This window comes from Canis lupus, chromosome 23 (genome assembly GCF_011100685.1).
Source record: "Canis lupus familiaris isolate Mischka breed German Shepherd chromosome 23, alternate assembly UU_Cfam_GSD_1.0, whole genome shotgun sequence".
NCBI lineage: Eukaryota > Metazoa > Chordata > Mammalia > Carnivora > Canidae > Canis > Canis lupus.
The window spans coordinates 8,376,931-8,393,565 of record NC_049244.1 but is presented as its reverse complement, the minus strand read 5'-3'; the positions used below and the strand labels follow the sequence as shown (position 1 = coordinate 8,393,565).

The following is a 16,635-nucleotide window of genomic DNA, read 5'->3' as shown; positions in this document are numbered from 1 at the left end:
TCAGATGGGCTTCTCACTAGCAACACTAAAAGTTGGAAGACAATAGAATGTTATTTTCAAAGTTTTAAAATAATATGATTTTTGACTCAGAATTCCACATACTGTAACAGTGGCATTTAACTGGAAAGGAAATATTAAACATATAGTCAGAGACCATCCCTCATACCACATGAAAGAATTAGTCAAGGACATCCTGAAGCCAAGATGAAACCCAAATACAAAACCACTTAGATGTACAATATAATAAACAGTGGTAATCAACGAAAGCTGCCATGTATATAACTTAAATAATTATTGCTGCATACCATACACTGAACAGTAACATTCGGAACTGGAATACTGGATGTAAAGAAAAGATGGATGAGAGGACATAGAATGTCTTCCAGTGGAGAATATAATTACTGAAGAGAATGTAAATTCTAAGTGTTGATCAAAAGCAATGTGTTTATATATATGTTGAAAAAAATTTTTTTTAAGATTTTGTTTATTTATTTATAGAGACACAGAGAGAGAATGAGAGGCAGAGACACAGGCAGAGGGAGAAGCAGGCTCCATGCAGAGAGCCTGACGCGGGACTCGATCCAGGGTCTCCAGGATCACGCCCCAGGCTGCAGGCGGCGCCAAACCACTGCGCCACCGGGGCTGCCCGAAAAAATTTTTTTTAAGATTTATTTATTTATTTATTAATTTATTGAGACACACACAGAGAGAGAGAGAGGCAAAGACACAGGCAGAGGGAGAAGTAGGCTCCGTGCAGGAAGCCTGACGTGGGACTCGATCCCAGGTCTCCAGGATCATGCCCTGGGCTGCAGGCGGCGCTAAACCGCTGCGCCACCGGGGCTGCCCTATATGTTGAAATTTTAAAAGTAATTACTAGGGACACCTGGGTGGCTCAGTGGTTGCGTGTTTGCCTTTGGCTCAGGTCATGATCCCAAGGTCCTGCATGCAATCAAGTCCCACATTGGGCTTCCTTTAGAGAGCCTGTTTCTCCCTCCCTATTTCTGTGTGTCTCTCATGAAAAACAAAAAAAATCTTGAAAAGAAAAGAAAAGAAAAAAAGTAATTACTAGAAAAAGAAGTAAAGCCTCAAGACTCAGATGCCAACAATGGAAATGCCTGCGGGGCCATAAGGGAGTAACCAAGTGGATTAGGCTAGTATATGACAGCACCTGTGCTGATGTGGCACCTGAGTGAGCAGGCCCAACCTAAAGGTATTTCATTAAAGAATTAATGATGCTAGCCAAACATGACAAGTTCTGGAAACAAAAGCCCATACTCAGGTTGTCAGTTTACTACCAATATCTGTTAAATCGAAGAGATGAAGTCAAGAAAAATCGGCCAAGGACTCATACATGATTGTTCATGGCAGCACAGTTCCTAATACTGAACTGGAAAGAGCAAATGAACATCACAGAACAATGGATGAATCGATCACGGTATAATCACGTGATGCGCTACCCCAATGGTGCAAGAGCTGACAACTGGTAGCTACACTAATTCACATGGATGGATTCATGAACAGAACGTTGAGTTATAGAAGCAGGTCACCTAAGAACACACACACAGCAGCTGGGAGAAGGATGCCTCATGTCTGCGCAGCCGTTTTTTGGTTCCAAGCATGATCATTTATGTAATCTTATTTGGAACCCAGCAGAGCTGGCAAGACAGGTTTGCTATTGCCTTTAAGCTTGCTAAGAGGATAAGTAATTTTATGCGTTTCTGCATAAAACTGCTTTAAAGGCTGGGAAGGGTGGCATAATCCCATCACCCCTCCAGGGTCCAGGAGGACTTCCTTGCTCTTCCTGCCTCTTCCGGCACACCGTTGGAGCCAGCCCCCTAACAAAGTGTCCCCTCCTCCTGGCCGGAGGACCCTTCATGCCAGGCACAGGGCGCCGACCTCAGCACCATACCTGCCCTGCTCACTGATTTCACTTTTCAGGGGATTCTGAAATCTTTGGAGACTTTTGGGGAATCTCTTTTTACACTCTGAGTGATGGAATGGAGAAAAATGAAGAAGCTTAAGAGGTTTTCTACCCTCTCTAGTGATAACAGCTGCTGCCCAGAAGGACAAATACCTCTTAGAGACCAGGACTCCACCCTCCAGCAGAGGCCCCCACCCCAGACCATTCCAGTGCCATCAGGAAGGGGAACTCACTGCCCATTCCATAGCTCAAGTTCTTAGAAAATCCCTTTCCTCTGTGAGTGCCCCTCTCCCCCAACTTGCCCGGCTCTGCCTTCCCTCTCCAGACCTCTAAGTTTTGTCAGTAGTTCCACATCCCCACTCTTCCACATCCAAGCTGAAATGCCCAGAATGTGCCCCACAGGCAGATGGTCCCAGCCTAGACCCTGCCCACTCGCACTGCCCACATTCTCCAGGTCTAGAGCTTGGGATGTTTCATCTGCAGGTTGGTGGTCCAAGCTACAGAAAGGTCTCTAAGGGCTACAGCTACTCACCAGGAGGTCAGGCAACTGGGGACAGAGCAGAGAAGCAGGAACAATCCTCCTCCTACTCCCCAAGGACCTATTGACTCACCTTCTCCCCAGCCACCAGAGGCCAGACTCCATCTCCGTCCTGCCCCCATAATGAAGCCTCAACAGACACTGGTGTGTGAAGGCTGACCTGAAGGTTGGGAAGGGTCTCAAGTACCTCAGGGCAGGAGGGTCCTGGCCCCAGAACACAGCCCACCAGCAGCTCACTTACTGACTCGGTAGCCCAAGCCCTCGGCATGAATCCTCTTGGCCATGAACTGCCCTTCGATCAGTGCCCGGACCTCCACATCCCCAGGGAATGCTGAGACCTGTCCCCAAGAGAAAGTAGGTATAGAATGAAAACCCCCTGTGGTCCCTTCATCATGTGTGCGTGTGTGTGTGTGTGTGTGTGTGTTGTCTGTTTACACACCAGCCCAGACCTGGCATGTCACAGGCCTCCAGGGCAGCACACACATAGCTGGCCTCTTATCGACTACGCACCTGTCACACACGCTCACACAAACACATCACACATACGTGCTCCCAGCCTCACTCATGCTCACTTTGGGGAAGCAGAACATCAGAGAGCTCAGTCTCAGGCTGCCAAGGGTTCAGCTCTGCGCCTTCAGCTCCATGGCCTTGGATAAGTTACATAAAACTTGCTGGACCTCATTTTCTTTCTTAACAAAATGGAGGTTAATAGTGGTACCTGTGTTTCAGGGTGGTTATAATGATCAAATTAGACAACAGTGCCTGGTCTAGGTGTTTGATACTGAGAACCCGGCTGACTCTGAGAATCCACAGCTGTGGCGTGTCCCTCAGGCTAATGCTGACAGGCCTCAGCCCGAGCATTGCCCTGCCTTAGCCCCTGAGACCAGTGACAGACCCTAGGTCTCCCTGACAGACCATGATGGGTTTATGAAAAAAGGAACAAGCTTATCTTCTCTGTATGAACAACAGAAACCAAAGAGACCCTTCATCAGAAGACTGAGATAACCCATATACTTTGTGTAACATTTTCCACCTACAACCCAATATGTAATGACTTCATCAACCGCAAATCTGATGTCAACTCTAACGGCAACAGTTAGTAGACCGTGAGTTACTGAATCCCACGTAGGAAAGGCCACACGGTGTAGCCTCCTGTAAAACAGGAGCTTCAGTGCCAGAGATGGCTGGGTTTGGAAGCTTCCTCCACCACTCAGGCCCTGGTGACTGGGGCACATGATTTAGCATCTTTGGACTTCAGGATACCAGGATACTCTGAGCAGTAAATGAGAGACACAGGAAACCCCCAGCACAGTGCTTCGAGCTAAACAGCAGTCAATAAATTTTTAGTGTCTCCCATCCTAGAGGCTTTTAATCAGGAAGAAATTCCTGATCTGGAGACAGTGTGCATCCTTAGAGCACACTTAGCCTGTCAAGGCAACAAGCTCTGAGACTCTCAGTGGCAATCAGGGGACACTGCCCTAGGTGTTCTGGACTCCTCTTTGTGAGAGAGAATGGCGTCTGCTTTATATCCTGCAGATTCCCCAGCACTGAAATGCACTCTGGCACGCCAAAATGTTTGCTCTAGCAATCGCGGAGTAAATGAACAAAGAAAGTCCCTAGACTAGCAGAACTTGAGAAGCGACTGTTCAATTTAATACCCCAACACGGAGCCAATTTCTCTCCAGTAACACCCCCACACGTACCTTGAGGTTTTCTGCACTAAATCGGTGGCGCCCAATAATTTCAGGGGTGATCTCCATTATGTCAAAATAAAAACCTGAAACGAGACCAGGAAGGGAGCACCTGGGTGGCTCAGTTGGTTGAGCATCTGACTGTTGAGTTCGGCTCAGGTCACGATCTCAGGGTTGTGAGATCGAGCTCCACATCGGGCTCTATGCTGGGTATGGAGTCTGCTTAGAATTCTCTCTCTCCCTCAGCCCCTCCCCCTGCTCATGCTCTCTCTCTAATAAATAAATAAAATAAATAAATAAAAAATAAAAGATTAAAAAAAAAAAGACCAGGAAGAGATTTGCTGTTAGTAATCAAAGATAAAAGATAAGCTTCTCGAAGACTTAGGTAAGAATAGGGTGAAATGACCCCACATCTCTGTCCCCCAGAAGACAGGAGAATACCCCTCGGTCTCTGCTCTGCAGCAGGAAGGCTGGGAACTGGAAGGGCCTGGCTAGATGCTCAGAGACAGTTTTGCCCACTCTTACCAGACGGCCGAGGCCAGAGCCGGCTGCCCAGCCGTGCTGGAGATACCGGCACAGGTTTGATGGAGGATGGCACACCCCCTCCCTGCTAAGATGGCCTGGCCCAATGCTGGGTACTTTTCCTAATGAAAGCCTGCATCTGGGGCAGAAAGCTACATAGAGAGGCATGCCAGGGCAGAGCTGGAGCTGTGGCTGCCATCTCTGATGCTGTCACCAGGGGCTCTGAGGGGGACAGAAATGCAGCTCTGGCCTGACCTTCCACTCGAAGCATGAAGAACAGATCATAGGGTCTCACACTAGTTTGGAAGGCCCACAGAGCAGGATAGACAGATAGGGCTTCCCTTGGCTTGCGCCATGGCCCTCCTCTATGCTTTCCCCCGGGGCCCCAGGCCCTATCCCCACTGCCAGCAGCTGCTGCCCTTCACAGGTCTGGGCATCACCGCACAGCCTACCCAGATTCCCACCGTTCCCCATCTCCGTGGACCGCAGTGCCTTAGAGAAATCACTCCAGGAACAGGAAGCCGACTCATCACGGATCTTCTCTCTCATGAGGGAGCCGTTTTTAAAGCTGCAGAAGAGCACACAATCCTGAGGGGGGACCCAGTGCTTGTTCAATGGACCCATGTTTTAGTGAACAATCCCAGGTAGAAGGGCTGCCGGGCAGACCCCCAGTGAATGGCAGAGATCTGAGGTTCTCCCTCTGGTATCGGGCCCAGCAAACATCCCTGGGAATCACTGGGAAATGCACTTGTCCCAGGTTCTGTTTACAGAGGTTGCCACAAAGGCACCCCAGGGAGACACGGGTGGGGTGGGGGGGGAGCTATGGTTTCTACACATTATAGCACCCGGAAAATGGAACTAGACCTACATATTCTCCAATGGCTCCTGGGATCTAGAGGGTTAGAAACTCCTGAGTAGACTCTAGTGGGTTTTCAAAGCTCTGTGATCAGAGTACAAAGCACACCTCTTCCATGATGACTGTCGGGGGCAGGATGTCCTTCCTACTATTTGTTGAAGGTCTACCACATGCTAGGCATCTCATAACACTATAAAGCAAACCTTTCATTCTTCCCATTTTATGTGCAAAGCACAGCTCAGAAATGCCAGGGGGTCTGCCCCAGGTGACACAGGATATAGGTGTTGAGGATGGCATTGGAACCTGGATTTGGGGAGGCCTCTAGATCCTGGGTTCTTCCCCCCCAAGTTCTGCTGTCAGAAAAACCCAATCAGTCCTGGGGTCTCAGCTGCCATAAGAGCCTGCTGAGCAGAATAACTTGAGGGCTCCAGACTGAGCCAGAGCTGCCTATACTCCCTCCTGCCCACCAAGCCTACCACAGGAGCGCCATGTAGTGCTGGGGATCAACCGGATTGCAAAAGATGTGCCCTTCCAGTGCAGGTATGGGCTCCTGGAGCCAGAGAAATAGGGTGTCGCTGGTGCCCAGGCTGACCTGGGAAGAAATGGGCAGAGATGAGGCATGTCTCTGCCTAGGTCCACCGGCCCTGACCCCCATCATTTCACTCCTCATGCTGCAGACCTCAGATTAAATGCCACTTCCTCAGAAAAACCTCCTCTGACCCTCCCACACCATATGGGTCCAAAGTTAGCAACCAGATTTAGGCTCTCATGGAAACTGTGGGCCAATTTTCTAGAACCTAACCACAACTGCATCTAAAGTTTGGGTGACAATTGGTTTCCAAGTGACTTTCCTACTACACCCAGAAGGGCACAAGTTATGTGTTCTTTATTCATCTGGGGAGGTCACAGTCCTCTGGCCCAATGTCTGACCCTCTACCACTGTACCCACCAAGACTGGCCACTGTCAAGGGGACCTGCCTGCCCAGCAAAGGCCATGACTTTCTAAGAAAGAAGATATGAGCAGGCCGTGGGGCCTGGGTCTTCCTATCCCCTCCCCTCAGCTGCCTTTTGGACCCTCTAATAGCAGCAAAGATGCTGTCCCTCATGGCAGAAAGTTCTGGCTTTGCCTGTGTATATGAGAAGTCGCCTTACCGCAATGTCACCTTCCTCCAGCCTCATGCCTGCCAGCGATGCTGAGAATGGAAGGGGAGCCTCTGGTTAGCTGGAGGTCAGAGAGAGCCACAAAGCAAACCACAGTCACCCCCAGGTGGGAGCCAGCCCCCACCTCCCACAACAATCCACATGCTAGGGTAGAAGCAGGAGCAGGATGACCTGAGGGCTCAGGATGGCCCAAGGGAAGATCTCAGGGGTCAAAGGGGATAGTCCCTGGGGTCAGGGCCTCTAATCTAAGCTCACTAAATGTCAAGTGATTGAGTGAAAGGAGAAAGGTGGGAGGGATGGGTGTCCTCCATTGCTGCTGCCATGGGGCGAGGGGGCGGGGGGCGGGGGGGAGGCAGAGCCTTGGATCCAGGAGCCCCACCTCTGAGAACTTGTCCTGTGGGGATAAGGGACAAGACAGGATGTGCAGGTTGACACTATCTGTGCTGCCCAAGCACCGGAAACCCCAGCAACTGCCACCGTAAGGGATGGGAAATAAAGGTAGGACAACAGGAGGGCCCTGGACGACCATTAGAATGATGCTGCACAAAAACATTGCCTGGGTTAGTTAAAATAACACGTTTGCTCATGAGCACAGAAAGGAAGGCAGAAGGACAACTATCAAAATTTTAGCTGTGGTTATCGCTGGGTTAAGACATAATGGATGATTTTTACATCCTTCCTTTGGTCATTCAGATCCTTTCTGCAGGGAAGAGGTATCCCTTTGTGAGTTAAGAAAAAGAACGTTGAGCCTTGGTTAGTCTGTTTGCTTGTTATTGTGGTTGTTTTAATGAAGGAGCAACTAATGCATTATTTAAAACAGCAGCAAACTAAAGGTCAGACTTAGGGAGGGACCAATTGATGGCTACCTGCCTGGTTAAAACTCCACCATTCAGCCTGAAACCGAGGTCCAAGAGAAAGGATTGGAAAGCTGCTTCTCTGTCATTCCTGCTCAAACATGCCCAGAAGCTCACTTCAGTGGTTTAAAAGGCCCATTCTTCCCCCTGACATTCTTCTAGTTGATAGAGGAGGTACAAGGATATGCCTAATGAGACTCAAAGAAGTTATTTTCATTCTGAAAGGAAAGAAGAGATGTAGGCCACAAAAGGGCAGAACTTCCCTAAATTGGTGGTCATATACCAAGTCTTCTTCTCTGAGGGAAGCTAGGCCTCCCAACTTTTAGGGTGAATGGGAACTGGGTCCTGAGTGTCCCCTGGGAGCTTCTTGTCATACACCACAGGCTGGAGTTTCCCCTCAACCCAAGCGACAGAGCATGGAGCTTCCACCTTGCCACTGTGGAAATTGGGCCATTGTCCCCCAGCCTCTGCCTCTCCTTCACCTTTGGACCAGGAACACTGGGATCCCTTCTCCAAACCTTCCTCTGTTAGGTTCTGTACTTTGTGTGTGATAGTCTACAGAAACCGCTCAGGGATGGGAGGGGCCTTTGTCTGGCTCCTGTGGTTACAGGAGAGCCAAGGCTGTCCCTGGAGGGAAAGTCCTAGCCAGGACACCAAGGTGGCCACAAGTGTGGTGGGCATGTGCTAGCTGTGCCCTCAGCTCCAGAGCAGATAGGCTGGAAGCAGACTGAGGAACACCATGAGCATTATTAGTGGTGTTGCCTGTAGTAATAGTAGCAACTTCAGTTGATAGAGGAGGTACAAGGATTTGTATCAGGTTTTTCCCTGATCCCCAAAATACATGCAGGCACTGCAGAAAATATGGATTATAATAATAGTACTAATAATGTAACTGTCGTTATTAAGAATGAATCTTAACAAGGACCATTTGCTCTATTTCAAGGCATAAACTCCACTCCTAGAGGTATGTGTATCTCTATTTATTTTTGATGCCCACATCCTGCTAGTGGGTGTTGAAATTGGGAAGAGGGCTGAAGGCAGAAAACAACTGAAAAGAAATGTGTTTAAAAGGAGAGCAAAAAAAAAAAAAAGGAGAGCAAAATACAATGCAGAGCCACGCTCCCTCACCATGGAGAGAAGCAGGAGAGGCTCTAAGAAGGAAGTCAGCCTTCCTTAGGACAGCAGATGTTTACTCCACCTGCTCAACAGCCCCTGTCCTCTGCCACTTCCTTAGAGCAGGAACTTAGGATGGTGATTTGGGGTGGAGTTGCCAGAAAAAATGGAGGACACTCAGTTAAACTGAATTTGAGAGAAACATCCTTCGGGGCATCCCAAATATGCCCAGTATAAAAAAATCATTTGTTATTACGTAGAATTCAAATATTGCATGGGATGCACTTATACTAATTATTCATAGTTCCTCTGAAATTCAAGTCGCACTGGGTATCCTGTACCTGTGTTTGCCTGGCAACCCTAATTTCGTGGCTCGTTAGGAATGGGCTGCCGGGGTGGGGCTGAAAAGCCGCAGTCTGGCGGTACAGTGCAGCTACCTGGCCTTTCTTCAGAGACCGGATGACCCCTCCAGGAGCAGCTAGAAGAGGGACAAAGTGTTTGCATGAGGAATAATTCATACCTACATATCAAATGAAGAGGAGGAAACCCATCAGGGAGGAAGGGCTGGAGGAAGTAAGGCATTTAGTTTGGAACAGAAAAGGTAGTTAGGGAGGGGTGGGCATGACCTCCTTCCTTAATCGCTGATCATTGCCACTTGTGGGGCAACCCTCAGCAGCTCCAGAGAGGGCAGAGTCAGAGCCAAGGTTGGGCATGTACAAGGACTCAGATTTCAGGTCAGCAGAGTGGCAGGCGGCCAGAGAGGAAGGGCCACAGAAGGATTTCCAGAGGCTGGACTGGTCTTCTCAAATGTCCAGCATGGACCAAGTCAGGCTACTTGGAGAGTGAAATCCTCCAAAATACTCACCAGGGTTGTCCCCAGTGAAGGCCACCACTTTGCATCCTGGAGGAAATCCATAGCGCTGGACATAGTAGGAAGAAATGGCCCCCTGAGGAGGAAAAGCAAGCATGCCTCATTGAGGCAAATCCCACCTGCTCAGCACAGCCCTCCAAACTTCAGGTCACAATAACGCTATGTGCTCCAGATCACTGGGCATGCACTCACATCAATCCCTGTCGCAAACCAAAGATGTCCCTACCGTTCACAAAAAGCTGGAGGAGCCCAGCACCGACCTAGAACCAAAAGTATTAGGTCATCCCACTGCCTTGAACACCACTGGATTTTGAGAGGCAGGTAGAACAAACCAATCGCCAACTTGTACTAGTTTTGTAAGCTCCCAATTCTGAAATAGCATTAATGGTAAATAAATAATAAGGGGGCACAGTAAGCAAATTCATGGAAGAAGATACGCCTCACACCCTCACTCTATCAGCCCAGCAATCTGATTAAGAATAACCAAACACGCGAGTGCACGGGTCAACTTCCTAAAGAAAATAAACCAAAAACAGCAGTGTGGAGGAGGGAACGCCTCTGGGGAGCATGGCCCTCAGAGCTCCTCTAAAGGCAGCTTTTCCCTCTCCCTCTGCCTGCTGCTCCTCCGGCTTGGGCGTTATCTCTCTCTCTGTGTCAAATAAATAAATGAAATCTAAAAAATAAAAAAAGAAAAGAAAAACACTTTTTTCCCTTTTCCTGACTTTATCTCAGTTCCCAAAGTTTAAAACAAATGGTGCATTGTCCTGGTATCTGGAAAGAAAATTTTGCTCCATCCGGAAAAATTTGGATTTACATCAGAATAAGCCATCTCCTGGGAGAGAAATGTCTTAGCCCTGGTTGCCTCAGAAAACAGGCTGAGTCAGGGTTCACATGCAGGTGGCTTATTTGGGGAAGCGATCCCAGGAAATGAGACAGGAATGGAGCCCAACCAAAGTACATGTCGGTCAAGCTGGTCATCACTGTGGGCAATGTCTGAGGAGCGGTGTGTGAAGGATCTGAGGGCTGTCCACCAGGGGACGCGACAGGGAGCACAGGTCCCTACTGGTGAAGGCTGCTCCATGGGGTGTTAACTCCCTGGACCTCCAGGTTTGCAGAGCACCAATGTGGAGTGACAGAGGCCCAGGCAGAAAGTGAGATACAGTTTGGGCTGGGTACTGCCTGGTGATAAAGCCACTGCTGGCAGGGATCCCTGGGTGGCTCAGCGGTTTAATGCCTGCCTTTGGCCCAGGGTGCGATCCTGGAGACCTGGGATCGAGTCCCACATCGGGCTCCCGGCATGGAGCCTGCTTCTCCCTCTGCCTGTGTCTCTGCCTCTCTCTCTCTCTATGTCTATCATGAATAAATAAATAAATAAATCTTAAAAAAAAAAAAAAAGCCGCTGCTGGCAAGACAGATGGGTGAGAAGGCTGCGAGGCAGGGCTGGAAAAGCATCCCATCTCATACATCCCAAGTATTTTCCTGCAGAAAACGAGAAAGCTATCTGGGCACTACCCGCATTAGAAGGGATGATGGGAGGGATGCCTGGTGGCTCAGCGGCTGAGCGTCTGCCTTCGGCTCAGGGCGTGACCCCAGGATCCTGGGATAGAGACCTACATTGGGCTCCCTGCATGAAGCCTGCTTCTCCTCTTCCTGTGTCTCTGCCTCTCTCTGTGTCTCTCGTGGATAAACAAAATCTTTTTTTTTTTTTTAAGATTTTATTTATTTATTCATGAGAGACACAGAGAGAGAGGCAGAGACACAGGCAGAGGGAGAAGCAGGCTCCATGCAGGGAGCCCGATGTGGGACTCGATCCTGGGTCTCCAGGATCAGGCCCTGGGCTGAAGGTGGCACTAAACCGCCGAGCCACTTGGGCTGCCCAAATAAAATATTTTTTAAAAAAGAAGGGATGATGGGAAACATGGATTCTGCTTGTTCTCCCCCATCACGTGGGTACATCTGTTACAAAGGAAAATACACTTTTCAGAATCAGTTCTTTCCCATTCCTTAGGCTGCTAGACTGTGCATGGGCTCCCTCTGGGAGGGATGTGTTCCTGGCACAGGGCCAATAAAGCCTGCTGCCACAGACCGAACACTGCTCTCCATCTCACACAAAACCAAAAGCCACACATAGAGTACCAATCCCAGAGGCTTGGCCATTTCCTGTTTGCCCTTCCTTACTCTTTCCACTGGCCTTCAGCAGGCCTGGGCCCTGAACTGTCCCCTTCCAGGGCAGAGGATGCCCCTCCCTAAGCTCTGTGCATCGGTGTCCATCTCAGGAAAGTGCTTTTGTGGCTGGAACTCAGAATGGGTAGCACGAGAGGTAGCCTGGTCCTTCTCATGACCCACCCTCCTTCAACCTCTCCCAGCCACAGGGACCTTCTCCTTCCTACCAACATTCAGAACCACCCAGAATTCTCGTTCTTCTAAGTGTGTGGCAGGTGCTCCTACAAAAGGGTTCTGGAGGGGCCCTCTACTCCATCCTCCCCATGGAACAGCCAAAAACATAGTTAACTAGGGGATACCACGGTGTTCACAACCAGTGTCCACTCTGAATGGGCGTGCCATGCTAATGGTTACATGTTCTCAATCACAGTATTTTGCCTTTTTGCTATGTATTTTGGATACTAACTCCTTGTCAGATATATGGTTTTTAAATATTTTCTCCCATTCTACAGGTTGCCTTTTTGTTTTATGTGCAGGAGCTTTTAAGTTTGCTGTAGTTCTGCTTGTTGATTTTTGCTTTTCTTGCCTTTACTTGGGGTGTCAAATCCAAAAAATCATCACCAACACCTGCTTTCTTGTAGAAGCTTTATGGTTTCAGGTCTTATACTCAAGTCTTTAAACCAATTTTACTTAATTTTTGTGTATGGTATAAGGTAGGGGTCGAGCTTCATTCTTTTGCATGGGGCTGCCCTAAATGTTTTTAATAGGCCAGGCACTATCTTAAACACTTTTTAAAAAATTTTTAAAGGATTTTATTTTTAAGTAATCTCTACACCCTACATGGGAGTCAAACTCACAACCCCCAGATCAAGAGAAGCATGCTCTACTGACTGAGCCAGCCAGTTGCCCCTATGTTAAGCACTTTAAATGCATCAACTTGTTTATTCTAAACAACAACGGCCTAAAGACATAGAAAGTATCATTGTTCTCACTGTTTTAGGAACAATGGAAATGATGAGGAAACTGAGGCATAGATTAAAGTCACAGAGCCAGGGGGCACCTGGGTGGTTCAGTCAGTTGAGCATCTGCTTTTGGCTCAGGTCATGATTGCAGGCTTCTGGGATGGAGCCCTACATCAGGCTCCATGCTCAGTGGAAAGTCTGCTCCTCCCTTTCCCTCACCTGAGTACCTGCTAAATGCAAGGCACTGATCCAGATATTTGACTTCCGTCAGATACTTCTCCTATACTAGACTGAAAATTGTGTCTGCCTGTGTGTAAAGAAATGAATGACTGTGACTCTGTGTATGTGTGTCTATGTTCCATTTTGCTTCCCACAGAAGCTGCCAGCTTTTAAATGAGCTGGAGGGAGACCTACCACAACAGAGCATGATGGTACCGGTGAGCCAAGCTTCTCCTCTAAATGAGGCGCACAGGCACTAAGGCAAGCCTGCGACCAGACTTTGTCCTGGATCTGCAACAAATTCATTCCAGAACCTAAGGAATGAAAGAAACAAGAAACAGGAACAGCTTTTGAAAGGACCTGTTGTGGGGCGCCTGGGTGGCTCACTCGGTTAAGCATCTGCCTTTAGCTCAGGTCGTGATCCTAAGGTCCTAGTATCGAGCCCCATATTGGGCTCCCTGCTCAGTGGGGTGTCTGTTTCTCCCTCTTCTGCTCTCCCTGCTTGTGCTCTCTGTGTGTCAAATACATAAAATCTTAAAAAAAAAAAAAAAAAAAAAAAGGACCTGTTGTGAAAATGTACAAATCTGGCAGAAAGCCAATCGTTCTTTTGCAGCAAACTTGTACCCGGAGCTCTTTCCCAATGGAACATATACAGTGTGCCTGGGTCATTATGGAACCAGAGAACCAGAGGTCAGCAGGACCCTTACAAACACATGGCCCTACCATGTCCTCCAAACATTCCTCACAGGCTCAAGTTGGAAATAGCCTGGAAATCTGCAGTCTTGAGACCTGACAACATACCGACTAGGAACTGTTCCTTGTATTCCCTGGGGCACAGGGTCTGCTCAGAGGCAGCCCTGTGCTGATGTGGGTCAGCCCTCAGGATTCCCTGATCACATCTAACTTTTCAAGGAGATCACGGAGATCAGGTCGGTAACTCTTTGTGAAGATAATCTGCATCTCCCAAGGCTTTCCTGAGGATGGCAAAGGGGAGAGAAGCCACAGCACACGAGAAGAGCTCTCCTCTTCCTCCTCCACCAGGCCTAGTTAGAGGCAGACAGCTGTTGGCTGGGACGCTGATGCAGTCAGGCACCCAAGTGAGGAGGTAGACCACTAGTAAATTAGGGGGTGACTTCTCAGGTGAAGGAGGAGAGCCCAGTGGAGGGCCCAGCTGAGGCTGTAGAACATGAACTTTGGATGGCCTATGGGAGCAGAGACATGACTCTTCCCAGCAGCACTTAACGGTCCCAGGGTGGGTGTGGTGAATAGGATTCTGCTGGCCCAGCTCCTATGGTGCTACCTGTGGGAAACCTTTACTTCTCCAGATTGTGATTGAACCTTGGGGACCACCGCTTAGTCACCTTACTTTCTCTCCCTGTATGCTAGAATAATATGTGGCACAAGGTAGCACTCAAATAATTCCGGATGGGGTCCCAGGAGGCTCTGTGCTTTCTGAGACTCTTCTGAAGCCTCACTCATGGGTCTGGGCTCTCGCTCCGCACTCTGCTCCCCTCTGCTGTTCACAGGCCTTGTAGCTAAGCTGCTCCCAGATTATGGACTTGCAGAAATTCTGTGAGATAATAAACACCTGTGGTCTTCAGCTGCTAAGCCCTGGGGTCATTCATTACACAGCAGAAGATAACTAATACACTCCCTTCTCAGCAAAAGATGACAGGGCTAAGACTTGCACCCCCCCAGGTGGATGAGGCTTATACTGCCCACAAGCCCACATGCATACTGAACAGGCACCCCATCTCCCCCCGGGACTCTGAAGGCTTACCATCACTGTAGTCGATAGGGGAGTAAGACCCAAGGAATAAGGAAGCAGCAAAACTACTGACCAAAGAAATTCTCTGTGAAAGAAAGAAACACAGTGAGATAGGACTCATTTCCATAAGCGACTGAATACTGTGATATGCACAACACGAGAAGAGTTTTGAAGAGTTCCTCGGGGAGGAAACATTGAGCAAGATGCCTTAGCAATGGCAGTGACTGAGTATCCTGGATACCAGAGTGTCTGAGTATCTGGAATGCTAAGAAATGCCATCCTGGGAGAGCACCTCACTCTGTGGTTTCTGACAGACATATATGGGCATAAAACTATCAAGTCCGACAAAGAGAAAAAACAAGCCTTGTGAAAAAGCCATGCTTAGGGAAGTGGCTTTTCCACCCAGAATCCAGGGACTGTGGTGCCTGTTTTCCATCCTCCGTTTCTGTGGTCTTTCTATCTAGCCACAAGGGAAGTAGGATGTGTAGCCACAGGATTCAGAACCAAGAGAGACTCTCTCGGGGGTTCAGAACAAATGTAAGTGAGAGTTGGCCCCTTAGAAGCCACACGCTCCCAGGCATGAGCTGGAGGAATTGATAATGGATTTCAAATGTCCCCCTGAGAGTCTGTGCTTCCTTGTGCCAGGGCCCCTGGACCACTGCAGAGAATGCCAACACTTCCTGTCCCCGCTCAGGCCACCTTTGTTCCACACGCAGAATCTGGAGGGGGTTTTTCATCTCTGCCCTTCCCTCCACCTCTGGAATCTACATGGTTAATGATGCAAAGTAATCTGGAACTCTGAGTTGTCACATAATAAATTGGATATTGTTATTCCCAAGATTAAAAAGACACTTTGGGGGGCACCGGAGTGATTCAGTCAGTTAAGTGTTTGCCTTCAGCTCAGGTCATGATCCCAGGGTCCTGGGATGGAGCCTCGCATTGGGCTCTCTGTTCAGTGGGGAGCCTGCTTCTCCCTTCTCCCTCTGCCTGCCACTCCCCCTGCTTGTGCTTTCTTTCTCTGTCAAATACATACATACATACATACATACATAAATAAATAAATAAATAAATCTTAAAAAAAAAGGCACTTTGGTTTAACATAAGCTGATCATTTTCTAATTATTCAGAGATGAAAATCACTAGCCACGGTGTGGAGCTGCCTCTCACATGGCATTAAGTGTTGATTTTCAGCAAATGTGGATGAAGAACAAGTCTGAGCTACTGGAACACAGGCTCTGCCTGAAGGGTCATAGCTGGTGACACATGGGTTCAGCTTTCCACATTTCCAGAGAAAACATCGAGCCCACACCAATCAAGTGCCTGATAGCCATCCTGCACTTAACCAGGCAGGAAACTGAACAGACAGAGACTTAAAGGCACCCTGATCTCCTACTCTGGTGGCATTGGTCCCCACTGCTCCCACCCTGCCCCTGACCTCTGCCCCACCTGGTCAGAAGAGGCCCTGACTGACTTCTCTTTCCCATGATTTCATTCTTTCCCTTCTTTGGAAATGGCCTGACAGTGAGAAATAAGCAAACTGAATACATACCTTTTTTAACATCTGCTAATCAATGTTTGTGGCCAACGCACATGAGCTGTATTTATGCTAACGGAAAGTAGTATAAAGAAATTAACTGTGACTTAAACAGGAACATTTAACCAACCTCTGTATGTGAGTAGGCCTCAGGATTCTGCTGGTAAATCTTTGCAATTTGGTTTCCTGTAAAACGCTGGAAAAAGAGTACAAAATCTTAAAAATCCTACGTGCAACGATCATCTCCAGAAAGTGAGGCTCGCAGAGCATGTGCTCTGGATATTAGTTAACACCATGAAAGCTTTATAAAGGCCTCAAATCTAGAAATGTTTGCTGAACACCCTTAGAGGATCAGCCTTGCTCCTCATCCCGCACAGTGACTTTGTGAACCAAAGGCACCTGTGCAGGAGACACAAGAATGTTCCCCACCCCTATTCTTTTTATGTCAGGTGGCCCAAGGAG

At 48.5% G+C, this 16,635-nt stretch overlaps 1 protein-coding gene across 4 annotated transcripts in view; it reads right to left on the bottom strand.

Moving 5' to 3' along the window:
• XYLB (xylulokinase) overlaps window positions 1-16,635 on the bottom strand; it is a 50,251-nt gene that overhangs the window by 16,705 nt on the left and 16,911 nt on the right. For all 4 annotated transcript variants that reach the window (XR_005376852.1, XM_038570463.1, XM_038570464.1 and 1 more), the window contains 9 exons: window positions 16,304-16,369; window positions 14,652-14,724; window positions 13,067-13,185; window positions 9,522-9,603; window positions 6,681-6,721; window positions 6,005-6,120; window positions 5,125-5,240; window positions 4,163-4,236; window positions 2,701-2,797 (listed from right to left, as the gene is read on the bottom strand). Coding sequence is in view for 3 of the 4 variants with exons in the window: in XM_038570463.1 (XP_038426391.1) it covers window positions 2,701-2,797; window positions 4,163-4,236; window positions 5,125-5,240; window positions 6,005-6,120; window positions 6,681-6,721; window positions 9,522-9,603; window positions 13,067-13,185; window positions 14,652-14,724; window positions 16,304-16,369 (784 nt within the window). In the remaining variant the exon portion in view is untranslated. The remainder of the gene's footprint in view (window positions 1-2,700; window positions 2,798-4,162; window positions 4,237-5,124; window positions 5,241-6,004; window positions 6,121-6,680; window positions 6,722-9,521; window positions 9,604-13,066; window positions 13,186-14,651; window positions 14,725-16,303; window positions 16,370-16,635) is intronic.